Raw genomic sequence first — 27,159 nt, 5'->3', positions numbered from 1 at the left:
ACCTTCTGCTGATGCACCAGGGTTTTTCAATATGTGAGAGGTGATTTTCAGTGATCACACCTTCCCTCTGTAGCCACCCGTAACTTCCGAAACTATCTCCCTGGGGCTTTTACGCACAGCAGGTTTTTACCACAAGTTTACGGGGAGGCTTTACTGCGAACCTGAAGTTGTCCCCACAAAATGACACAAATAGTGGATTTTTTTTTTACCCTGAATATAAATCAGGTTACACTCTAATGCACAGTGAAAAACCCGGATTGTGTTGAATTGCTCCCCAATAACTCACAGGGACATTGGGGTAAATCTAGCCGATATCTGAACGTACCCCCTGCATTCCGGAGGAGATGTGAGTTAAAGGGCTTCAAAAGTCCCATGTGCAAAGCTTCCTGGCAGTTCTCCCCAACCCTCAGAGAGAGAGCTCTGGGAGGCACAGCTGAAGAGAACCAAATGATATGACCTACTGCCTGTAACGTAACTGAATCCTCTTACATCCCATTACTCGAGTTTAAACCATTTGTGGCATAGGCAGCCTGAGCAACTCTCATAATAAAAACCAATCCAACCCAGTTCCAAAGGTGTTAATCCCAGAATGAACTGGCAGTCAAACAGCTCTTCTAAGCACCAAAACACACCTCTGCCCAACTGACTCACGAGAAGTAGTGAATGTTTTCTGTCTGAATGGTGCAAAGCCATCACCATTGTACTGACACTTAAGGCAAACATCTTCTAGAAGGAGGATTCTACATTGCTCATCTGAGGGAGCAAGGGAGTGTGCTGCTTCACAGAGAATCCTGCTATCAGAAGGAGACCTGCCTGCCCAACAAAAATTGTCAGCTAAGCACTCTGAAGCCCCAGGGATGTGGCCCAGAGAGGTAGCCCCACATCCTTTTGCAACTGAACTGCACATGCATCTTACTGGGCAGAAGGAGAAGATGCTGCCACTTCTGCATTCTCAGTCAAAAGAAAAGAAGAGACACTTATAGAATGCCAGTAATTAATCCTGAGAAAATGTGCATCCACCAAGAACTTTAGCAAATGTTAAATTATGAAAAATGTAGACTCTTAGGAGCGCACACGACACAATTTGCTGACATAAAGGAACACAAGCAACAATTCGATAGGAACACATAAGAGTTACTGATACAGCTGATGTAAATTTTCTTAACTGGACTTTGAAAAGAAGAAACTGAGGGTTTGGGGGAGCTATAAATAAATACTTTATTCCAAAACAACAAGGTAACTGATAACGAGAATAAATACTTGAGAACTAGTTTTGTTCTTTCACCTCCTTTTGATCCATTTTGCACCTAGCTGTCCAGACAAATCCAAAAGCTCCTTTGCCAATGAGGAGAAGTGTGTCATATTTCTTTCCATAATCTCCTTCGCAAGCCCTCAGCCGTTCTAACTCTTCAGCTCTTCGTGAATTCTCAAACAAAGGTGTTGTTTTGATCAACTGCAGCAGAAAGGCACACACACAGAAAAATAAATAATCAAAATCAGTGTGAAAATAATCAAAGAGGCTATTCTTACTTTTTTTGTTGTTAAAAAAAAGAACTGAATCCAAAACATATTCCTAGTATTGAGTGCTCCAATCAACATGTTTCCTGCCCCAGTGTCACACAGAGGACAGAGTAGCACGTCAGATCTATAGGACCTTAGAGGTCTCCAAAGGATCAAACTGACCCAACAGAGTCCCAACTCCAACTGGGCTTTTTATGTCTCCTGGCTCTGACTAATCTTCCCATATTGGGATTGAATCTGCATACTTCATGGAAAGAAGGGGGAGGGGCAGAACTCAAGCAAGCCACAACAAGACAAAAACAACCAGGATGATTATTATTATTTATTATTATTTTACATTTATATCCCACTCTTCCTCCAAGGAGCCCAGAGCGGTGTACTACATACTTGAGTTTTTCTTTCACAACAACCCTATGAAGAAGGTTAGGCTGAGAGAGAAGTGACTGGTCCAGAGTCACCCAGCTAGTTTCATGGCTGAATGGGGATTTTAACTTGGGTCTCCCCGGTCCTAGTCCAGCACTCTAACCACTACACCACACTGGCTCTCTTTTTCACACTTTTTACATGATGACCTGTGGCACGAATTTTAGCTTGTTAAACAAACTACAGTTAAAATAAACCATGATTCTGCATTATGTCTGAAGATACCATAAACTGATGCAATAGCACAAATCTGCTTTTTTAAAATAAAAAAAGAGAAAGTAAAGGGAGGAAAAGACTCCAGTAACTGGAGAGGAAGTACAATGGACAGGAAAGAAAAGCAGCATAAGAATTCTTTCCAGACCAATTGTGCAAAAAATATTTTTTTTAATTAAAAAGAATTGGGCCTTCTGAATGAGCTATAAGTTTTGCATTTTTTAAAAAACTCATCAGGAAGCAAAGTGCACAAAGTGACAATAATCAACAAGATGCTGTGAAATGTGTTCTGTATTCATGTGAATATCAGATCATGCAAAAAGTGGATGAGGGAGAAAGAACATCTGTCAGATTGGCTGCACTCTAGTTTGCTCACTGAGATTCTCTCTGCCACTGTAAGGGCCTACATGGACAGAAGATCCAGTACACTTACTTCTCCCAAGCTAAGCGCAGACATGCCACCTAGAGTCTGGGAGGAACTGGCCAAACTGGAAATAAGCAACTGTGTCTTTGCTGCTGCTTGTTTCTGGCTTTGGAAGAGGTCTTTCATAACCCAAATACAGAAGAGAGCAGCAGGGTCGTGCAGTTCCACACGCTTCACTTCAAACAGGATACCTGCAAAAACATAAATAGCAATAGCAATAGCAATAGCACTTACATTTATATACCGCTCTATAGCCGGAGCTCTCTAAGCGGTTTACAATGATTTAGCATATTGCCCCCAACATTCTGGGTACTCATTTTACCGACCTCGGAAGGATGGAAGGCTGAGTCAACCTTGAGCCCCTGGTCAGGATCGAACTTGTAACCTTCTGGTTACAGGGCGGCAGTTTTACCACTGCGCCACCAGGGGCTCTTATAAAGCCTGTTAAGAAGGCACTCTGATGCCCCATAAAGCACAATCTGCAAAACATTTACAACTCTGACTTTTAAGGGTCGCTCACAATTCCAAAATCTACAAATATTACTCTCTGGATAAGTTTTTTCACAGCACAGCTGAAAATCTTTACTAGATGTTTCTAAAACATGATTAACAGGGATTTAAATACAGTCCAAACTACACAATATTAAATGTGTTGTTTGGCTGTGTGTTTTTGTTTGACTTAAATAGCAGGCACAGCAGGAAATCAGGATTGGGACTGCAGTGCACAGAGAGATCAGAGATGTGGGGTGAAACTTTTGTTCATATCTTATTTTTCCATGGAAATTTTTCTATGAGAGGGACATTTGAATGGGAAAATTTTCCAGTTCTAATTTTTCTGGAAAACCCACATCTCAGAGAGATGGTATTTAACTTTTCCCCAATTTACTATAGTCTTGACAAAAAATTCAAGCCAGTCAAATACTTCTTATATCCTTTCCAAGCAAAAAAGGAAGGAATGTCAAATTTAAAGCATTACAGGGAAAGCAATAATTACTGCTTTCAACTTACCTAGTTGGGAACCATCTCGGTGGTAACAATTACCCGAATAGCTGCCTTCTAAGATTTCAGCATTCAAATTAGTAGCCGGAGACAGCACAGCTCCTTGTTTCACAGGTGTTGATGTTACCTGTGTCACATTCTGCTGCTTTAATGGCATGAATTCTTCCTGGGAACGAATATCATTGTTCAGTGAAAGTCTTTCCAGATGATCCCCCATGCTCTCTGCAGCACATTGAACCTCTGAACATCCAGAAAAATCTGCATTAGGATGCTCTGAACAGTTGTTTGAGACTAAGCTTTTCTGACAGCCTATTGGAGAACCAACTCTTTGCAGGAACCCTGCCTGATCATTAGCAGAAGGATTGTTTGCCTGGTCCAAAGCCTGTCCAAGTTCTTCCTTATTGAACAAGGATGTTTTTATTGGTTCAGAGGCAGCAGATGAATCTGAATCCTCCTCTGCACTAATCCTCAGAGCTAGACCCATCAAGTCACAACAAACGGAATCCACCTCATTGCCTAGCTTGTTTTCATCCACAACTGCTGATGCAGAGGTATCACAAGGTATTAATGATTGTGCAGGAGCAGGATGGCTACTGCTACTTTCTTCATCAGGCATGAAAGCAGATGAGTCTTTTGCTGAATGTTCTAGTGCAGTATTTCCAAAGCTGCAACTTTGGGGGTTACTTGTCAGATTTACCTGTGACGGATGATCCTTCTCCCTAGGTACATGTTTGGAAGTAGATGTTCTGCTGTGCATCGGCTCATCCAAAGTGGGAGTCCCAAATGACATCTGCACAACATCACAAGGCAAACTTGCCTCAGGTTCTAGGTTTTCTATTAAGCGTTCAACAGACCTCTCTCTTCCCAGAGATGGAGTGGCAGATTGGCCCTTCATGACTTCATGAGGGGAACTAGAACTGTGTATATCCAGAGGGCCATCTTTTTCTTCCCAAACTAGGTCAGAAGCGCTTCTAGCAAGATTGTTAAGCAACAGTTTAGTTCTACCTTGACCTAAGCCACATGGTTCTGAATGAAAGCGTTTTAGAGAATGCATTTCAGACTGCTGAGAATTGGCAGGCTTTGTTGTTTCTGTCTCAGGGCAGCCGCCATCATGTGATCTCTCAGAAGGCAGAATTTTATCATGCGCTGGCATATCATTGGTGGACATACAGTCTTTGCTGTGAGGAGAAAAAAAAGTTTATTGGTTATGTTATTTTAAAAGTGGGAACATCTTTTCTCACATGTTCGCCCACCCCCTGATTTATAATCAAGAAATGAAGCCTTTTTTCCAGGTGCTGCCAACTTCTAAGGCTGAGCTGATCAGCACCAGCATGAACTTTTTGGTGGCAACACCTACACTGGAAAACTCCCTCCCAAAGGAGATAACCCACATCCATACTACTGACCAGTGTTCCCTCTAACAGAGACTCCCAGACGTTGTTGACTACAACTCCCATAATTCCCAAGCAAAAGCCATTGCAGCTGGGGATTCTGGGAGTTGTAGTCAAGAACATCTGGGAACCCCTGTTAGAGGGAACACAGCTACTGATAGCTTCAGAAGGACTGTTAAAACACTTTTGTCCTGTCAGGCCTCTGTGCCTCAGTCTGTTGGGATAATGTATAACAATGTTGCATTTTACCAACTTTAATAGGGCTGCAATTTCTTCTTCTAGATCATAGATTCTCAATGTTGAGTCTCCAGATGTTATTGGACTTCAACTCCCATAATCCCCAGGCCCAGTGGCCTTTGGTTAGGGATTATGGGAGTTGACGTCCAATAACATCTGGGGACCCAATGTCGAGAATCCCTGTTCTAGATCATTGATAGTGAGGGTTGACACCATTGATACCATTTTTGGTGAAAGACAGACTATACATTTAATCAAAATCTCCCCCATTTTTATTTGCCTATGTGAGCTCTTGAAATGTTACCTGCTGTGTCACTTATTTTAACCATTCTCACAATGGTTACAACTGAGCACCGCAAATTAATCATTTTAGGCAGGCATTAAAGACATTTATTTCCAAATAAATGCTTAGGATTGAGGCCTTTGAGCAGATTCACACACACTGATTCACTTAATGATGCACACATGAATGTGTAAGCTACCTCTGTAGAAAACTATTATTTGAGGTGACCATATGAGATAGCTCAAAACACAATTTGGCTTCTGAATCTCTGCACAATCCTTTAAATCTGAGGGTTTCCACAGCCCTTTTAACATGGAGGAGAGCAGGTTCATCTCATCTCACCTCTGCTTACTACCACTGCTGTACTGGTGGCACTCCACCCAGCTATCAGCACTCCCCCCCCCCAGCTTTTCCCCCATGCAGCACTGGCATACACATGGCCTCCACACATGCGCAGAGGCCATGTGTGTGCCGGTGCCACATGGGGACAGCTGAGGGAGAGCGCCGCTGGCACGTGCTGAGCACTAAAAAAAAGCACCACCAGTATGGCAATAGCAACAAGCGGAGGAGGAGCAGGGATGAACCTGCTCTCCTCCATGTTAAAGGGGCTGTGGGAGCCCTCAGTTTTAAGGGGAATGTGCAGCAATTCCGAAACCAAATCACATTTCGAGCACATCCCTAATATGAGATACTGTATTTACCAGAATCAAAGACAACTCTGAATTTCAGGTGACCCCCTTCAAAAGTAAATATTAAGTAGAGGTTATATCTGCATTTACTGAAAAGGAACAGGACTTTGATTTTAAGACAACCTCCTGATTTCTAATATCAAAAAACTTGGGGGAAAACTAGACTTGGATACAATATTAATTTGATCTTCAGTGGCTGTTTGAATACAAGTCACCACTTGCTATTATTTAGTTATTAAGTATAGAACATAGATTATTAGTTATTGAGTATAGAATATATATATATATATATATATATATATATATATATATATACACACACACACACACACACACACACACACACACACATACACACACACACACACACACACTGACACCTCACTTGGTAGCTAGTCCTATTATAATAAATGGGATTTAAACTTTAATCATAAATATATTTACATAGAGGTTAAAAACTGAAGAATTATGAAATAAAGTAGTAAAACGGTATCATCCCAATCCTAAATATATCTCCTTGGTCCCAAGTATGATCGAAATTTCAGCTTTAGAGTTCAACGAAATTCCATCAACATCTATGGAACGTATTCCCACTGACTGTATGTATTAAACTCTTAGGAAGTTAGCCACAGACAACAGAAAATTATAGGCTCAAAATAATCAATGCAAAAGGTAACGGCATATTTACAACAAGGTCCAGTTGTTTCTCTAAAAAAAAGAGGACAAGAAGAAGAGACTATGGTGTCTGTATGGGCTGTGACCAAAGCGTTTAGCTCTGTATAGCCATGAATTGCTGGATAATCTTATTGCAATCAAATCCCTTCAATCTGAGGGGAATCATTATTAAGAATTCCTCATCACTGAGAGGAAAACAATCCCTCCAGTTCATAGAGGGTGGTTCAGTCATTTAACAACATAGGCAAGATCTGAATTTAAAAAATTATTTATGCAGTTTCCAGATTTGCTTAATGAGTTCTGACAAAGTATTGACACTTAAGGGCTAACTATATGACAATGTTAACTTCAAGGGTTTAACATGATTTTTTGAAGACATACCTTGGCACACACATTTGATGTGTGCGCCAATGGAGGTAATGGGCTGATGGGGACAATGGTGTGTGCCAATGGGGGCAATGCGGGTAATGATTTGGAGCAATGAAATGGTGACTGGTGAAAAGAATTAAAAGGAGTATATCCTCCCGGTCCCCAGCTCCCCCACTTTTAACTTGCTCCTTGCTCCTTCCTGAAGCAGCTTCTCTCTCCCTCTCCCTCTTTCTCTCTGTGCTGGGGCAATAATATCAGCATTTGCACACAACATGTAATTAGTCCCTTAATAATGCTCTAAAGAAATCTGTCTAGATGCTGAAAGAAGTCTTAGCTCTAGAACCAGTTAACTTGTTGAGTGAAACACCAGAGATAACAAGCAGTCTAATCTGAGCATCAGTGGTAACTGGGTGCCTGATATACTTTTCTAATCGTTGTGTCCCACATGCATGTAAAACCTACCCATTAAATGGTGTGGATGCTTCTGGAGGATATGACAGAACAGAGGGCAAGCTACCTCCACTCTTCAGCTGGGTTTCCCTAATATGGAATTCTGTTCCATCACTCTTTGATAGTTTACACTGCGGTTCTTGTGAGCTCAGCAAAACCATATCTCCATCAATCAGGGGGCTGGCGTCTGAATCAACGAAACAAGAACAGTGGTGTTCAGCAATCCTCTTTTCAGCAACCCTCTGTCAAGGTTGCTTGTAAACGGACTGGCATTGAGGAAAATGCGCAAAGCGTCGCTCACTGCAGTCCAGTCATCCATAGTTAGTTAGTTAGTTAGTTAGTTAATCTATCTATCTATCTATCTATCCATCTGATTTATATACCGCCCTTCTAAAATGGCTCAGGGCGGTTTACAGTTAAAACAAACCACTAAAAACAGTAAGGAGCTAAAACAAATTAAAAACAAATTAAAAACAAACTAGTTGACTAGTTTCAACACCATGTGACCTATGGATGTTCATCCAAATACTCAACCCATTGACAGATGACATCCACAGTGCACTACTTAAAACAGGACTTGCATCCCAGTGCATGTTCTGCCATAACTAGCCACATGTAACTATGCACTACAGGAGCTTAATAGGGCTGAAGGTCTTGCTACACAGTCCTGGGTGACAGTGAAAAACACAGCTCTGCCTCTGCATATGATCACATTCCTTCTCCCTCCACCTCACAACAAGGGCTACTGAGGGCTTCACTGCCCCTGAGTGATGTCAACATGCAGACAAATTCAATCAGCTACATGATGTCAGATGTCATCACATTCACTACATGATCCCTGAAAAAAAGGAGAGGAAAAGAACCCTAAAAATTGTGCTGACCATGTATAGTAGCATACCAGGGCCTGCTTGGTTTTTGTCTTTTCAATATATATATATATATATAAAACACACACACACCCCAAGACTATTACAGTAGGGGCTTGGGGAAGGGAATTTTCATACTCCTAAAAAGCCCATTTTACATCTCAAAAAGATTTGTGTGCAAAGTTTTCTCCTGATAATAGGAGAGCAGACAGACATGAACCCAAGCCCCATTCCTTCTTGGTCAATCAGTTCCTCATGTCTCCCTACTCCAAACAAATAAGTAGGAAACGCTTCCATTTAGATTTCCAAGCAAATCTTGCCTTTAAAGACCAGAAAGGGAGATTCACTAAACAGGCAAAAGATATTGGATGTACATCCCATCTCTTTCAGTGCAAATAAAACTGCAAGAAAAGGGGAGTCTCATAGCTTAAGCCTCCTGAAGACACTGAAGCTCTTCTCACGATCAGTGAGAAGACCTGCTGTCGGGTCGGCGGGGAGAGCAGGCTTAGCTCGCTCTCCCCACAGACTATCAAACATGTCACCCTGGGTGGCCGGATCAAACGTGTAGCCCACACGACTGCCGGCTCCGTCATGAAGCTGGTGGGGACTGGGGGGGATCAGGGACTGCGCAGCAGAAGTCCCAGGATGCCCCATGCAAGCGCGCAGGGCATTCTTGGGGGACCCCCGATACCGGGAGGCTGCTTGTAATCTCCCGGTCGGGGGTCTACTTGTGTGTCTCTGCGCGCCGCCGCAGCACACCAGCAGGAAGATGAGGTTAACGGAGCACCTGCTCCATTAACCTTGTTTAAGGGGAGGGTGTTTTAGGTGGACTAGCCGCCTTGGGAGCACCAGCCCCACCCGCAATCCCAGTGGTTCTCACTGTCTACAACTATGTAAAGCAGGAGTGATTCTTCTATGTTATTTACAATGTTTATTTATTTAGCTATATTTTTCAACAAAATGGTCACAAAGCAGTAAGCAGGAAAAGGCGGGGGGGTGTTTCCTGTCCCAAAGAGGTACAGAATCTTTTAAAAAAAATTTAAAAAAGTAAAACAGATAAGGGAGACTCCAGGAAATGCTATGGTGGTTTCTAAATGCTATGCTGGGTTGAAAGGGGAAAGTTGCTCTCCCCCTGCTAAACATAAGAAAACATCCACTTTAATAGGCGGCTCTTTGACCACTTAGCTGTGGACGAAGAAAAACAGCAAATGCAGAATCTACATTTTCTTTATAAACTTACAGCCAACTCTAGATTCTGACAGAAGACTTCTGTCACAGTGCTCCACACTCCAACCTTATCTTATTCCTTTAGATGCCAATAGAGAGCCGTTCTCAATATCAAGATCCATTAGGTGACAAATCAAGCTATGCTTCAAATAAAATCATTCAACATCTTCTACTAAATGCAATGTGTTACTTGCTGTGTAACAATTTCAGGTTGGCATCCTTTTATTTTTGCAGTTGGGTGTGCCAAAGCAGCAAACACAGAACACCAAAGAGTCTGTCAAAGCATCCCAAGTACAAATGTGAAATTTCCACTGTAAAATCAACTGCATTCCATGTGGGTTAGATCTGCCTGTTTAGATGGTTTAGATTTGCCTGTTTTGGATGGGGTTACACTCCCCCTAAAAGATCAGGTTTGTAGTCTGGGAGAGCTCCTGGATCCCAAACACTCCCTGGTTTCTCAGGTAGAAGTTGTGGCAAGGAGTGCTTTTTATCAGCTAAAGCTGATAGGCCAGATACATCCATTTCTGGAGACAAATGACCTTAAAACAGTGGTACATATGCTGGTAACCTCTAGGCTTGACTACTGTAATGCATTCTATGTGGGGCTGCCTTTGTATGTAGTTTGGAAACTACAATTGGTACAGAATGCGGCAGCCAGATTGGCCTCTGGTTTTACCCAAAGGGACCATATAACACAGATTCTAAAAGAACTGCACTGGCTGCTGATATGTTACCGAACGAAACACAAAGTGCTGGTTATTACCTATAAGGCCCTTAACGGCTTAGATTCAAGTTACTGAAGAAAGCATCTTGTCCATCGTGAACCCTTTTGCCTATTAAGAACATCTGGAGAAGTCCGGTTATGGTGGCCACCAACTCTTTTGGTGGCAATTCAGGATCAGGCCTTCTCTGTGGCTGCCCCAGGGCTTTGGAACACGATCCCTGCTGAAATAAGAGCAACTCCTTCTCTGTTTGCTTTTAGGAGGACCTTGAAGACATACCTATTTTCCCAGGATTTTGATTGGAATTTAAGTTTTAAATTTTAATGTGTGTTTTTATCTATTGTGATCTTTATCTGTTTTTATGAATTTTAAATGTTTGTTTTATATTATGTTTTAATCTGTACACTGCCTAGAGATTTCTATGCGAGGCGGTATAGAAATGCAAATAAATAAATAAATGTGCAACCTATTCAAAACTGTCAATGCCTCATCACTCCCACCAATAATTTTACCTTCCCTACCTTCCACTGTACAACAGCCATCTGACTGGGTTCCTTTAAAGTCACCTGAGGAGCTTGCATTTTCTGAATCCACACGATCAATAAGTGGTAATGGCAAAGAAGAGTCATCAGCTCTCTCCATGTAGCTGAAAAAACTAGGGATCAAGAATGTGATGTTCTAGAATACAAAATGCAACATTATCCATCACCTTCTCTTCACTGTGTAGTGATTAATATCAATATAATCTATGATCTGAGGCCCACCTTAACTGGCGCAGCAGGGAAATACTTGACTAACAAGCAGAAGGTTGCCGGTTCGAATCCCTGCTGGTACTATATCGGGCAACAGCGATATAGGAAGATGTTGAAAGGCATCATCTCATACTGTGCGGGAGGAGGCAATGGTTAACCCCTCCTGTATTCTACCAAAAGAAAACCACAGGGCTGTGTGGGCACGAGGAGTCAAAAACAATTTGACGGCACACACTTCACTTTACTTTAATCTATGATTTAGTAGAACTTTTAGTTAAATTGCTTTGTTCAGAAGGACATATAAAAGATAGCAGGAATGTCCAGACTAATTAATCATGACTAAGCACCAATGAAAGGGGAAGTGGGGAAACTTTAAGAGCTAGGAGAGCCATTCTTCTCCTCCGCTGCTCACTGTGGCAGTAAGCTGCAGAGTCACGCTCTCCAGCACCCCTCACACGGTGGGCAGCATGGTGGCAGCAAACACATGGCCTCCATGCATTCATAGCAGCCATTTGCATGATCAGCATGCGCAGAGACCATGTGCCGCCACTGCACAACTGCCGCGCGAGGGTGCTGATGAGTGCACAGGGGGTGCTAGGGAGCGTGACACCACAGCTTCCTGCTGTCGCGGGTTGTGGAGGAGCAGGCAGAGACCTGCTCTTCTCACTCTTAAAGGTTCCCCACTTCCCCTTTAGAATCTGTGCACAAATCATGATTCGTGCACATCCCAACTTTGAATACTGTGTCCAACTCTGGGCCCCGCATTTTAAGAAGGAAGTTGATAAACTGCAATGGATTCCTTACTTATGGCAACAAAGATGATGAGGGGTCTGTAAACGAAGTCCTGTGAGGAACAGGTGAAGGTGTTAAGTATGTTTAGCCTGGAGAAGAAAAGACTAAGGGAGGTAGGATAGCCATCATCAAATAGATAAAGGGCTGTCACATAGGAGTAGACTTGTCCTCTGTTGCTCCTGAAGGCAGGACTAAAACCAGTGGGCTGAAATTACAAGGAAGCAGATTTGGGCTAGACCTTAGGAAGACTTTTCTGACTGTAGAAACTGTTCGACAGTAGAGCAATCTGCCTCATAACAGTGGTGGGCTCTTGTTTGCTGAAAGATTTCAAACTGAGGTTGGATGGCCATCTGTCAGCACTGCTGGACCAGATTCCAATACAGAGCAGGAGGTTGGACTAGAAGACTTCCAAGGTCCTTTCCAACTCTAAAATTCTATTATTATTCCTTATGCCCTGTAAACATGCTAAAATGATAATCCTTCATGACTAGGCAGCCGTTTTTCTCTAGAGAAAACACAAACACCTTTACCTTCCCAAGCAGCTCCTTCTTCTCATAGCCAAACAGCATTAACGAAAATGTGTTGTTGATTCCGTAAATTGTACCATCTGCCTGAACTGTTATTAACCCACTAATGGTGGTGAACACCCAGATGGTAGCACAGAAAGAACACTCCATGGGTAAAGGTGGTGTGCCATCTTCTAAACTTTCAGCATCAAGTACTGGTGCAGGGTCATCCAATACTGCGGTAGCGTCTGCAGCAGGAAAGCTCACTTTCAGTTTCAGGCTTAGTGGAAATGTTGTCCCCTCCCTTGCTCGGCCAACAGACCTTTGAATCTTGATATTCTGAAAGAAGAAGCCCCTGGTCACGTGACAATGCAAACCTATGCTCACATAGATGAGATGTGCACAGGGACATTGTAAGCAAATAATTTGTTGTCAATTACCAGGAAAATTAATCAGATGAAATTTGACTGAGGCTTTAAAATCAGTATTACAAAAATAGAATTATACACAGTGATCAGTCTACGCAGAAATCTAGTACTTAAGGGATATTGAGGAAAGCAGAGTCAGTAACATGGTACCTTTGGGATTTTCTTGCCAGGTGGAGGAATTTGAATAGAAGGAATCAGGTCTGTTACGTAATGACCAATCACATCTTCCGATGATGAGTACCCATGGAGATGAGCAAACAGAGGGTCACAGGAAGTAATCTCTCCCTTAAGACGAGAGGTCCATAAAATTAGTTTTAAGTTATAATCACAGGGAATTCTCTACCAAAGTATCAGTTTCTGACAGTATCAAGATAAAATAGTCAAAATACAACCAAAGGGGTAATGGCAATGCTAAACCACATTCAGCAGCTGCATATAACAAAATACCACTCTGACATGAATTGATTCTTCTACACTGATTGGGTGTGTGTGTACACAGGGGATGAGCAATCTGTCCAGTCATTCTTAGAACTATTTTAAATAGATATATGTGCCACTTTTCTGCCTGACAACCAGCCTCCAAGGCAGCTGGCAATTAGAGAGAATCAAGACACAATACACACTAGATTTAATAAAATGCATAATTCACTTTCATTTGTATAAGTGCCTGACAAAACTCCCCAATCCCTACATTTCAAATGCTCCATAACTAAAATTATAGTAACAGGAGATGAACCCTCTTGTATGTCAAGCAGCAGAATCCTATGGCAGCAAAATAATGTATTCAAACAATTTCAGCTTCCAAGGCCTTTCACACAAAACACTTTTCAAGGAAAATATCTCTATGAAACCACTAGAGAAAAACAGCTGATCAACATGTATGGTTTTGTATGTTTGTTTCTCTGACAAAGCTGGCTGGCATATTGCTGGGCGTTTGTTGAGAACAGAAAGAGTTTCAGAAAACCCTGTATAGGAGTTTATTGCTACTCAGCTTAAAGTACACATCATTTTGGAATTATTTCTTGTTTACACAGTCAGACAGGTGTTGTTGTTATTATTTATTATTTATTTACACAGTCAGGCAGGTGTTATTGACTGGTTTGTTTTATCCAGACATTGAGTCTTTCCCAAGGACCTGGGATGCCAGAATTTTATTGTCAATGTTGTTGTTGTTATAGATATCATCACAGAATATAGGCTGATCCCATTATTATTATTATTATTATTATTATTATTACTGTTTTCACAGTCAGACAGGTGTCTTAGTGCCTATTCTTGTGCAGCCAATATTAGACCCTCTGTTTCTTTCTTCAAGTTGCCATTCTTAAGCCATTGCCAGGTCTTGGTGATGTCTGATTTTCCACTTATATTGTGCAAATATTGACCATGCAGTGGCTTCTTTTTCCATTTTTCTGCTCGGTTCTTGACTTATTCTTTCTTGTAGGCCTGCTTCGTTTCATTGGTGTTGAATAGTTTCTTGTTATTGACCATTTGAAGTGCATCTTCTTCACTGCCCTTGATATATTCTTCAAGGCCTCTTTTCTCCTCCTCTACTGTTTGATGGACTTGCAGCATTCCTTTTCCACCTGAGCTGCGAGGGAGGTATAGCGAAAAATGTATATGCCTCACTGGGAGATTATTATTATCATTGTTTTATTATTATTGTTTACACAGTCAGACAGGTGTTATTGACTGGTTTGTTTTATCCAGACATCGAGTCCTTCCCAAGGACCTGGGATGGCTGAATTTTATTGTCAATGTTGTTGCTGTTATAGATATCATCACAGAATATAGGCTGATCCCAGTAAAGTTGCTTTTTGTAATTGGCGGATGGTGATTTCTGTGGCCCCTATGGTGTTGAGGTGCTCTTCAAGTTGTTTTGGAATTGCACCTAGGGCGCCAATTACCACTGGGATTATTTTGGTCTTTTTCTGCCACAGCCTTTCTATTATTATTATTATTTCAATTTCTATACCGCCCTTCCAAAAATGGCTCAGGGCGGTTTACACAGAGAAATAACAAACAAATAAGATGGAACCTTGTCCCCAAAGGGCTCACATTCTAAAAAGAAACTTAAGATAGACACCAGCAACAGTCACTGGAAGTACTGTGCTGGGGGTGGATAGGGCCAGTTACTCTCCCCCTGCTATATAAAGAGAATCACCACGTTAAAAGGTGTCTGTTTGCCCAGTTAGCAGGGGTTGAATTAACTGAATACTCACATTGCTTGTGAAGAAAACAGAGGCAGAGAGTTTTTCCACAGGCTCCAAAACAACCACACAGTACTGATTGCCATGGGTTTTCATCCTTCTCATCCATACAGAAACAGGAATCTTTTCATTACTATGGGAAATAACATCTACCTATTGATAAAATATATTATTAAATTTCTAATCCGCAGAACTCAAAACTGGATTAGTCTAGTGATTCTGACTTTCACTACCAATTTGTATAGTACTCTTTGGGTTTTCATCTGTGAAACCTTATAAGATAAGAAGGGCTCACTATATTTTTCAAGAATGTACATTCAGATATATGCATTAGTGGTTTTGTTTATAAGCTTACATTAATCACTATCCTATCTAGGAACATAGGAAGCTGCCTTATACTGAGTCAGTGAGGAGGGAAAAGATCAATGTCTAGGTTCACTCAAAATCTATAAACAATCCAAAAGAACAGATTCATATGCTTAAAAATTTATATTAGTAAGAATAAAGGTCTATTAAAATTACAATAAAGCAGAAACTAAATAATTCAAATACAGTCATAAGAAACAACAACAATGAGCTATATTCACCAAAATAGCTTAATTTATCAAGAGTGTAATAATTCAAACACCATAATATATAAAACACAGAAAATGATGTTGACTAGTAATTCCCAAACAGAACCTGCTGACATATTCTGTAGGGACTAGTCCACATAAATAAGGATAGCTATAATGTCCTTCAAATAAGTACTATAAGTACTAAGTATAGTACTTATTCAAATAATAATAAGTATTCAAATAAGTACTATAAGTTGAGACCTACTCTTTAGAGTTCAGAAAATTGAAAGTCCTTCCTGGGACTGAAATACTATTGTTGGGCACTTTGCTTGGGTGTATATTGTGAACAAATGCACTAAAACCACTGAAGAAGGCCAGTGCTGACTGAAACATGTTTGGCTATTAAATACTGTCGACAACCAAGTTCCAAGATGATGCAGAAAATACAGGACCACAAGGATTTAACTTTTTGATACTGAATACAGTGTCTACCTGAAGAACACTTTCATTCACCTTGGCTACCACACATTTCTGACATTCTAGTACCATGATAACAATGAAAACATCAGATCACAAGGATCAAGACCTTTGGCAGCAAATATAGCACTTATTTGAAGGACTTTTTGAAGCTATTCACATGTGCAGGCAAAATCGGGCTAAGGAAGCCCAGGTTTTGCCTGCACGTGTGAACTACCGGGACCGGGCCCAATCCCAGCAGCACCTTGGTGGCAAACCCCTCTGGAGCCACCCACCTCTGGAACCACCCTAACTCAACTGCTCTCCTAACCTTATTTTTTTGATCATCTGCCAGTTCATCCCAGGGCTGGCAGACTGCAGGGCTCCCAACTAGCTTCAGGGACGGGGGATCCCCATAATGTACCGCGTGCTCATGCAGTGCATCATGGAAGCTCCCAGGGGGCAGGGTAACACCACCCTGACCCTCCAAGCTACCGGCAGCAGCCACTAATTGTCTGGACGGGCAATCCGCCCACTAAAGGAGCCCTCAGTTGTCTGCAGGGGGGTAAGCTTCTTAAGGCTCCATCCCCGCTAGCCCTCTTGCCCTTTCTCACTGGTTGTGAAAAAGGGCTCTTTATTTATCATTTATGTGGGTTAGTCCCTACAGAACATGTCAACAGGTTCTGTTTAGGAATTACTAGTCAATATCATTTTCCGTGTTTTATATTATGGTTTTTGAATTATTACACTCTTACACTCTTAATATAGTAATCCTTTTTGGTGAATACAGCTCATTTCCTATGACTGTATCTTCTAAATATTTAATTCTCTAAGGCATACTCGTGGCTAATCCTATGTGTGGCAGCTCTTGCAAGAGTTTGGAGAGCTGCCGGACAGCCACGGGATGGGTGGGAGGGAAGAAAATGGTGGCTACGGCAGTGGCAGGCCAGTGAAGAAAACAGTAGCTGGCTGGCCAGCCAGCCACAAAGCAGCAGGCGGAGGGCAGAGAAGAAGCCGGCTGGCTGGCCAGCCAGCCACAAAGCAGTGGGGCGGGAGAGAAGGAGCAGGCCGGGGGGAGAAGAAGCAGGCCGGCCGGCCAGAAAGCGGCAAGGGGTGGGAGAAGCGGGCAGAGGGGAGAAGAAGTGGGCCGACTGGAAATCAGAGAGAGAGTGATCAGCCAGTGGTGGGGAGAAGAAGCGGGATGACTGGCCCGCCAGCCGGTGAAGGGAAGAAGCGGGTGGCGGCGGGGAGAAGAAGCTGAGCAACCAGAAGGCAGCGGGGGTGTGCATGAAAAAGATGGCAGCAGGTGGGTGGGCTGGTCAGAGGCCCAGCTAGTTTGAATTATTTAGTGACTGCTTTTATGATAACTTTAATATACCTTTATTCTTACTAATATAAATGTATAAGCATATGAATCTGGGGTCTTTGGGATTGTGTATACTTTACAGCAGGAGAGGGAGCATGCACATACCTCTTGAGGAGAGGAGAGCTCAGCTGGTCTTGTGGTAGCAAGCATGACTTGTCCCCATAGCTAAGCAGGGTCTGCCCTGGTTGCATATGAATGGGAGACTTGATGTGTGAGCACTGCAAGATATTCCCCTCAGGGGATGAAGCTGCTCTGGGAAGAGCAGAAGGTTTCAAGTTCCCTCCCTGGCTTCTCCAAGATAGGGCTGAGAGAGATTCCTGCCTGCAACCTTGGAGAAGCCGCTGCCAGTCTGTGAAGACAATACTGAGTTAGATAGACCAATGATCTGACTCAGTATATGGCAGTTTCCTATGTTCCTATGTTCATCTAGCTCACTATTGTCTACACTGAGGCTGTTCACATGTGGACAGTGTGTGGAATGCCAGGATCGAGGCTGATCCCGGCACTGCCTTGCCGGGTACCCTGAGGTTTTCCCCCAGGTTATTACCTAGGTAGAAGAGCACAAGCATGCCCTGCTACTTAGGATCCTGGTTGTGTGTCTGTTTGGGCTGTCTGCCTAGAGCACCCAGCTTGCGGGGGAATCCTCCAATGCAATTCTCCTTACACTGTGCACTGAGGGATATCTGGAGGCTGGGTTGTGTTCCCCCAGCCTCCAGAACGCCACACTGCTGGGATCCAAGATGCTCTGGTGGGGAGGATATCCTTGGGAAGAGGATATCCCACCAAACTGTACATCTGTCAATCACTAACACACAAGGGGTTGGAACCTAAGAATGTCCCATAGATGGAAAAAGTCCTGCCATGAAAAAGAAGGGAGGTGCAATCTTAGCTATGCTCTCTTCTGTCTTTAGCCTCCTGCACTTACCCAAAAGGTGCTCCTCCAACTCTCAGGAGGACATTTGAGAAGCAGGGAAACCAGCAAAAATTGCCTTTCCCTCCCTTGTATGATAGAACATCTTTCATTAGCACAAGTAGCTTTTAGGATCAAACCAAATATATATAATTGTCTACCCCGTGCTGACTGGAAGAATTAAAAATTGCTGGCACTCCCATTCCAAGCCCAATCAAGGCTTGAAAGAGACAAGAAAGGGCTTTGTTTCTTTTATCAGATACTCATGTTCCCTTAAGAAGGTCAGTAACAAAACTACAGACAGATCAACCCTAGATTATTCTATGATATGCAAGGAGTCTAAGCATGCAACTAGAACACTAATCACAAATCAGAATGTCTTCTGTGCTGAAATATGTCTGATTGCTCTCTGGTTGTAACAAAAATTCAGTATCCCATGTTTGTATGTATATTACACATACTTAATGATTCCAATATTGTCTAGGAATACTAAACACAGTGAATATGATGGCTGGCATACAGAACAGCCTTTTGGTAGCACACCATGAAAATGTGCTCACGTGAGGGAGAGCTTTCTCACTGCTGCTGTAGCCACAGTCACATACACTCCTTCCTTGCAATGGGGGGGAATGAATGTTGATGATTCACTCTGGGTCCAGAAGTGTCCTATATCACCCAAAATATGTCCCCGGGGGCTGTGTGACCCTCAGGAACATATTTTCAGGTGGTACCTTCAGAGACAGAGCCAATTGTCAAAATTTGTTCCTTGCTGCTGCACACCTGATGCCCCAGCACGGCTAAGAAAGCTCTCCCTCATGTGAGTGCATCTATCTGGCATGCTATTGGAAGGCTGCTCTGCATGCCAGCCAATATCTTTAGTACATGAATTATACAAGTTTACAGGACAACTTTGTTATTTGCAGGGTTCCATTCCTCACCTACTATCACGAGTAATGGAACCACAAGTAACGAGGCATTACTCTTACGGGAAATGGGGGCTTGGGTTTCCGGATGGTGGAAAAGTGGAAAAGGGGAGAAACACCAAGAACCCATGAAAACCTGTTCTGTACCATGTGCCCAGGGAAATGAGTTCCCCCCCGCAAGAAATGAGCCACAAAATGGCTACGATGGACAAAACGGAGGCCCGAAATGATCTCCGCAGTCACTCCCAGTCCTCTAGGAACCACGGATATGTGGGTTTTAACCCTTTCATATCCACGGATAGTGAAAACAGGTGTTAATCAGACACCCCAAGGATATGCGGAACCGCGAACAGCAGTTCCGCAAATAACGAGGTTCTTCTGCATTCACAAAAAAGCATGCTTCACTTCTGCAATTAGAGCATTAGGGGTTAAGAACTAAGCGGTTTACAAAATACTTTCTCATTTAATCTGAGCAAAATTGACAAAAGTAGGATTCCTGTGGGTGTCTATTCAGTTACTCTGTGGCTATTTATCACTTATATGAGTAGCATTATAAAATATAACACATCTATACTGAAATAATTCTATTTCTACCAGAGGACATTTATCCCAGTATCTCACATACCACTGTTCCAGGAACTACTGCTCCATATTCTTCAGAATTATGTTCTTCTTTCAGCACTTCTGCTAAATCCCAATTTGATTTTGAAATCATCTGAGATAATTTCCGACCGATCACTTCCTGAGTACTATAACCAAGAAGCTTGCAGGCTTTGTCATTTGCCACTAGAATCTAAGAGAGGAACAAAGGGGAAAAATATTTTAAAATCTTCTGCTGATTTAAAAAGGTAACACAAAGTAAGATATTGAGTTTCCTATCAAGTAGCTAGTAATGGAAACACAAAGAAAGCTAATAGTACTAAGACCAATTGATTTCAATGGGCCACGAGCTCTCGTGTGAATTAAAATCCATCTGATTCTAATGGTATATAAGCATTCTTACGCATTTCCTGAAGAAACAAGGCCCACTGGCTGATGTCCTAATTAAATTACTCAATAGCACTACTCAGAAGTTACTCTAAAGACTACTAAATTTCAATAGGACGTTCTCTAGCAAATTAAGTCAGGACATCAGCCAATGAGTTGAATGGGGCAACCTTTACTTTATCTGGATTGTGCCTAAGATTTGAGTGAAAGTCTGGTAATTACTGCTGCACAATTTACCCTGATAGAGATACTATTTTCATTTCAGCTTTCTCTGTGTATTGCTCAAGCAGTTTATCTTACTGAATTAAAAGTCAACATCCCATTGCCATAGTATTACTGTTTTGTTTACAAACATGCCTTCAGTAGGTACTTCAAGCTAAAGTGCTAACAAACCAAATAATCAGCAAACTATAATATTACAGCTTCTCAAATCTAGGCAGTAATCTTTGGTTAAAGGAGCAATTACTTAAATGGCTCTTAACAATAAGAGTGGCATGTCAAATACAGTTATTACTAAACTACATTCAGTCCCATTTTGGTCTTTAGTTTACAGACATAGCCAGCTGCAGCTGCTTCCAGTGAAAGAAGCTGTTTTTAACATCTAGCAACGTAATAGCACAGAATAAAATTTCCTGAAGGGATCCCTTACCAATTTCAAAATGGATGTAGAAATGGACTCTCTTTTCCAAAAGTGAAATGGACATAGTCTAATTTTATGATCTACTTATGCTTCTGTTAGCTATTTTGGCCCATATTTGGGAGATCAATTCTCATATATTGTTGCAGATAAATGGTTCCTGAGGTGCAGGCTCAGAGGCCCTGTTTACTGGCAGCTCTGTTTTGCAAGGGCTGGCTGTTTTGAGATGTAAAGACATCTATGATATAGAGTTGCTCCACCAGGTATTTGGGGGGAAATGCTTTGGGCTGTCTGCAGGGGGCATCAGAGATAAACTGTGGACACAATATTATGGAATGTCATGCACTGTTTGAGTGTGTGATACTTATTTATTTATTAAAAATATTTATACCCCACCCCTCCAATGCACTAATGCTCCAGGCAGCTCACAACAATAAGATAGATACAATATACAATAAAAGTAATAAAATTAACTAAATTAAAGTAATAAAATTAACTAAATTAAACAAAAAAGTTGTCCGATTAAAAACCACAATCATTATTAGGTTCAAATTAAATGTTATTTTAAAAGCTAAAAACTGAAAATTATAAAAAGCTAAAGAACTTACCAGATATCACAAAAAAGTGGAGCATTAAGAAGCCTCCTTAAAAAGGTGTGTTGTAAGATGTTTTTTAAAAACACCGGGGGAAGGAGCATGGTGCAGCTCTTCAGGGAGGGCGTTCCAAAGCAGAGGGGCCACAACCGAAAAGGCCCTGTCTCTAGTCCCCGCCAACCGTATCTCTGTTAGTGGCACGGCTATAAGCAGAGCCTGACATGATGAGCGGAGGGCCCTGGCAGATTCATATGGGTGAATGTGGTCTGACGGGTACCCCAGCCCCAAGCTATATAGGGCTTTAAAGGTCAATACCAGCACCTTGAATCTAGCCCGGAAGCGGACCAGTAGCCAATGAACCTGGCACAGGATGGGTTTAATACTCATGAAGCGACTTGCACCCACAAGCATCCTTGCAGCAGCATTCTGAACCAGCTGAAGCTTCTGAGCAGTCTTCAAGGGCAGCCCCACGTAGAGCACATTGCAGTAGTCCAATCTGGATGTTACCAATGCATGAGTGACTGAGGTCAGGTCCAGCGTCTCCAAGTAGGTCACAGCTGGCGTACCAGCTGTAGTTGGTAAAAGAATTTAGTGTTCTTGGGATTTATGTCTGGGTATGGTGGCACCTGTGTGTACTGTTTGTGCTGTGGGGCTATGACTTATTATGTCTTATATTTTGAAATGCAGCCATACATGACCACAAAGTGGCATCCCAGTCCCAGCACAATGGATAAGATACTGACTAAGGGTGCATACAAATGTACCCTTAAATCAAGATTCACTGTTCTTTTTCCTCCTACCTGTATCTTGATAACCTATTTGAATGGCTAGCAAATTGCAATGAATCCATCTGGCCTTTCCCCCATGCAGGCTTTCTACATTTCCCCCTTAATTTTTAAAAGCTCAGCATGAGTGTTCATTCACTTGAACATCCATTCAGTGTTTTATTTTTCAGTTTTAAAAAATACAGTCAAGTTCCTGAAAGCAGAGAAACTGCTCAGGAAAGAGTAGGAGGAGAATGGCCATGTGACACCACAGTGGCCAACCAATTATTTTTCTGGAACAAACAGCAGGAATCCATCTTCCCTGAAGTTAATTCTGAAGAGAATACAATATGTCTATACAAAATGCAGTGAGTGCATTTTTCCAATAGGGTGATTGCTCAAGTTACCCAAGTCTATATGCAGTCCAACACTGCCACTCCTGTGTTCTTCCCAGACTGTACCTCATCCTTGACCTCAAGTTCTGTCCAAGGCCTTGCTACACTACACACTTTGCAGTGCTGTAGCTGGGTCACTTAAGTAATAATAATAATAATAATAATAATAATAATAATAATAATAATTCAATTTCTATGCCGCCCTTCCAAAAATGGCTCAGGGCGGTTTACAAAGAGAAATAACAAACAAATAAGATGGCTCCCTGTCCCCAAAGGGCTCACATTCTAAAAAGAAACTTAAGACACACACCAGCAACATTCACTGGAAGTACTGTGCTGGGGGTGGATAGGGCGTTACTCTCCCCCTGCTAAATAAAGAGAATCACCACGGTAAAAGGTGCCTCATTGCTCAGTTAGCAAGTACTCTGAACTTGTTCAGAAGGTGAGGCTCTTTCACACAGAGGCTCTTCAGCATTGCTGAGGCATTACTTTGCCACAACAAGCAGGAAATGTAACCAAAAAGAATGGTTCCGCAAGGCACTTGACATACCACTGTATTCTCTGTAGGAAATGCAGCAACGCCCATCTCCATGGACAAAATCCTAGGTGGCTGTTCTCACAAGCAGCCTAGCCTAGGATCTGTATAGATCCCGGCACTCCCGCCCAGCCTAACCCCACTCTTAGACCAAGGTTAAGAGAGCACGTGCTCCCTTAACCCGGCTCCTGGGCTCATGTGTCTCCTCAGGCTCCAGCAGAGCTGAGGAGAAACAGAAACAGGTGCCTAGAGTGCCTGTCTAAGGGGGACAGTGCCTTATGGGATATCCAGAGGCCAGGTAAACGAGTCCTGGCCTCTGTTGATCCGTGGTGCTCCCGGCAGCACGGGTCGTGTGGGCGCGCAACTAACATGCCGAAGAGGAAACCATGAATCGTCTGGGTGAAGGTAGGTTGAACACTGACTTCTCCTACCCCACCCACCCAACTGCGCAGTCATGTGAATAGCCCCTGTGTTTGTTTCCTCCGAAGTCATTCTGCTGAATGAAAGTATGCAACAGGCTCTCTCAACATCTCAGCTCCAGAACTGAAAAGACAGTCTATTGCTGGTAGGAACCTCAGCTGCAGGCAACCATTGTGTTGGGAGCCAGGATTTCTGCAAGGGGGTGGATAGGCGAAGGAGTGAGGGAGAGAATCTGGTGGCAGTAGTGACAGGCAAATAGCAAGCCCAGACTGTCCAGTGTGTGCTGTTTGGCGAGGGTGGGAGGTGATTCTAAGCTAGGCAATAAGGAGCTGATGGTGAAAAGATTATTCTCATTCTCCCTCTCCTTTGAATGACAAGCACCATGAGCAAAATAATTTATTTCAATGGGGGGAAAGGGCTAGTGCAGAAACACCCCATGACTTCTAGCTGCACTGGTGCAAGGTGGAGACCAGCATCTTGGCAGCATATCCAAGTCAACCCCATTCCTTAACATGAGACAAGATTACAATCTAATGGCCCAGTACTTCCAAGTGGGCATACTGTAGCTGGGAAGTTCTTTTGATTTCAATGAACTGAATATGCTTCAAATGGCAGTTTAATATCCCAGTTATAAATACCCAAGAATTCAATCTGACATGCTCTGAATATGTGAGTAACCAGATGTGCAACTGTCCTGAAGAGCACAATTATGCCCAGAGAAAATGTAATATTATCAATACTAGCTATGTTCTGAATTGATACTGGATATTACTCTAAAATTGACCTTTATATGGGCTATCTCTTGGCGTGTGTGGGTGAGTGTGCATGTTCTTGGGGACAGAATTATTAATCCAAAAAATAGGGTAAGTTTTTCTGAGCTTATGGGATAGAGCAGGATATAAAACTCATAAATACACAAACTTTACATAGGCGCATAGTAGAAAGTTTTCTTTTTAAGGCAGTTAGTACCTCTGTTGTTCCAACATCCACGGTGAAGATGGCTTTGTTTGGGTTGCGCACAGCAGATGGCAGAGTGTGGGTGGATTCTCCCATCGCCAAAGCATTTAAGAGAGAACAAGAAGAAGTGCTGCATATCGAACAGGAAAGGGAACCAGTATCCAAATGAGTCCAAGACTGAAGTTTGCTGGTACAGATGTTCCGGGCAGCTAATGAAGATAAGCAATAGGAATTCCATCCATTTTCTAAAATAAAGAAAATTAAAGTTCTACAAATATCTGAAATGTCATATTATATTTGATAGATATTTCACTCATGAGCAGTTAAAAAGGACACTGTCAGGTCCAAAAATACATTCTTACATGGTTTACAAAATGCACTATCAGGAGGGAAAAAATGGCATTGCTTTAAAAGGGAATAGGCATTGTTGCTTGGACACAGGCTAACTAGAAAAGAGCTGGAAAGAAAGTCTTGCCTCACTCATGAACTCTAAGGAACAGGGTTAACGGGACTGGGCTCAATTTCTTGAGTACTCCCTCAAAAATCGTATGCCACCTATAGGTATTAATCATGAAGAGATTTCATCTGGGAAGAAGAGGAGACTAAGCAGTAATGGCAAGATGTCAAAACCCAGTCAGCAACGGTCAACATATTTTAGAAGTCCAAATTCAGCCTAGAAACACATTCAAAATTCTAATATAATGATGCTCTGCTCCTGCCCCATTTTCCAGTAGGCTCCTTCCATAGTTCCCATTCATTTAGTGTTTCCTTTTCTAGCAGCTTTTACAAAATACTTGCATTCTATTGCACGGCAACAAGCTGAAGTTGAAAACCACCCCTCTCTTTGATTAACAAATACACTTTATACATCTCAAGATGTCAAATATTCACCAGACAAACATCCTTTATTCCTGCAGAGCCTGGAAAGGCCACTTTTCCTTTTCTTGTTGATCCAGGGAAAGGACTTGCTCAGCTCTTCACAGACTCCAGGGAGGGCCAAACCTATTGAAGACCCTACAGGGATCTCTTTGGAAGAGACACACTCCTTGGCTGCCATTGCTGTGCCTGAACTGTAGTCCTTCCTCTCAGAAAATCCAGCCTCTATAATGGAAACAGAAGCAGCAAATCAAATCCAGGAGTGAACTTATCATTAAGTTTGGCTCAATGCACAGGAATTAGTGAGATATTGGTAAGGAGAAGGCAGGGCAAAAATGTTAGCATATGGAGGAGAGAGTGAGAACCTGGATAGCAAATAGGAGTGTTGGCCACGAGGCCTCTACACTGGACAAGGTTAAGGAGGAACGGGGAAAATGTGAACAGCAGAGAGGGACCAAAACAGACAATAGTTAAGGATCCTGAAGAGCTACTATGCAGAGAAGGAAGCCAGGAACTGCATAGATTAGATGTCATGAAGACTGTTTTGTTTTGTTTTTGTAAAGGATATAGAGTGGACATTAAAGTCAATATATAAGCAGACACAGAACAAGAACCAGTAGTTTCTCTTTGGTTTCCCAGGGCACCTTTCCTCTGGGATTATCATAACTTGTTCACTCACTTTACAGGGAGGTCACAAGAGGTCACCAGTTATCCACCTGTATTTCCCCAATACATTTATTAATGCAAAATATCAGACTTCTTCCTCTTTAGAACAGTGGTACAGCACTGCACGCCCATTAGTGTGGTTGGGATATAGTTGAAGGAAAGCGCCCCCAAACTCGCTATATCCACACTGTTGTGTAGGAGTGTTGTGATTCCGCACTGGAAAGAAGTAAGGATAGGCGGTGGCGCTATAAGTACCCCTATCCTGGCCGGCAGTTCCATTCCCTGACTGAATCAGGAATGATCAGTGTGGCCAAGACCTAACAGCAGTGGCAGAGAATGGGAGAAGCGGGGATTGGCACTGAGGAGCGCACAAACTCACAGCTTATACCCTTCTATTAACCCGAGAGCAAAGAACCCCCTAACCGGGGGCCCGTCCTGCAAAACCAACCCACACTGCCCGGGGGATGCAGCAGCTGATTAGTAAGCATGCGAGGTGCCAGAGTCTTTTTTGGAAGTGGGGGTGGGCTTGCTTGTCCAGCGCTCTGCACATGCTCAGAGGCGCTCCTTATTTCGACAGTATATGTACCGGAGCTGGTCCTTGGTGCTGAAACGAGGCTCCGAGACGGACACTGGGCGGGCACTTCCCCTTCGGCTTCTGCAGAGACCCAACTGCCCGCCGGCAGGGATCGAACTGAGTAGGCGGGCAACGGCATCCTCAATGGCTTCAAGAGCCAACGAGATGCGACAGAAGGTCTAACTGACAACCAGGCGATCCAATCAATGTCAAGGGGTGGAGACCGCCTAACGCTCGAGAAGGAAAAAGGGGGAGAAATCCGCGCAAACGGTTGCTAGGGACTTGCCAATCTCGTTCTGCAGCGCGAAAGGGGGCGGGGAGAGAGGGAAATTCATCCGGTCCGCCCTGCCCGCTTATTATTTACTC

At 42.7% G+C, this 27,159-nt stretch overlaps 1 protein-coding gene across 3 annotated transcripts in view; it reads right to left on the bottom strand.

The window, feature by feature from the left end:
• The window catches only part of PASK (PAS domain containing serine/threonine kinase), a 35,353-nt gene extending 8,431 nt beyond the window's left edge, over positions 1-26,922 (bottom strand). For 2 of the 3 annotated variants that reach the window (XR_008318286.1, XM_053304348.1), the window contains exons 1-12: positions 26,806-26,922; positions 25,569-25,778; positions 24,690-24,922; positions 20,015-20,182; positions 15,190-15,330; positions 13,118-13,252; positions 12,564-12,878; positions 11,002-11,167; positions 7,687-7,861; positions 3,590-4,758; positions 2,591-2,772; positions 1,286-1,453 (exon numbers count right to left, since the gene is read on the bottom strand). Coding sequence is in view for 2 of the 3 variants with exons in the window: in XM_053304348.1 (XP_053160323.1) it covers positions 1,286-1,453; positions 2,591-2,772; positions 3,590-4,758; positions 7,687-7,861; positions 11,002-11,167; positions 12,564-12,878; positions 13,118-13,252; positions 15,190-15,330; positions 20,015-20,182; positions 24,690-24,922; positions 25,569-25,734 (3,018 nt within the window). In the remaining variant the exon portion in view is untranslated. The remainder of the gene's footprint in view (positions 1-1,285; positions 1,454-2,590; positions 2,773-3,589; positions 4,759-7,686; positions 7,862-11,001; positions 11,168-12,563; positions 12,879-13,117; positions 13,253-15,189; positions 15,331-20,014; positions 20,183-24,689; positions 24,923-25,568; positions 25,779-26,805) is intronic. The other variant, XM_053304349.1, reaches the window with a different exon arrangement.
• Positions 26,923-27,159: the final 237 nt, after the last annotated feature.

Source organism: Hemicordylus capensis, chromosome 3 (genome assembly GCF_027244095.1).
Source record: "Hemicordylus capensis ecotype Gifberg chromosome 3, rHemCap1.1.pri, whole genome shotgun sequence".
NCBI lineage: Eukaryota > Metazoa > Chordata > Lepidosauria > Squamata > Cordylidae > Hemicordylus > Hemicordylus capensis.
The sequence above is the reverse complement of the archived record's forward strand: the minus strand, read 5'-3'. Positions and strand labels throughout refer to the sequence as shown.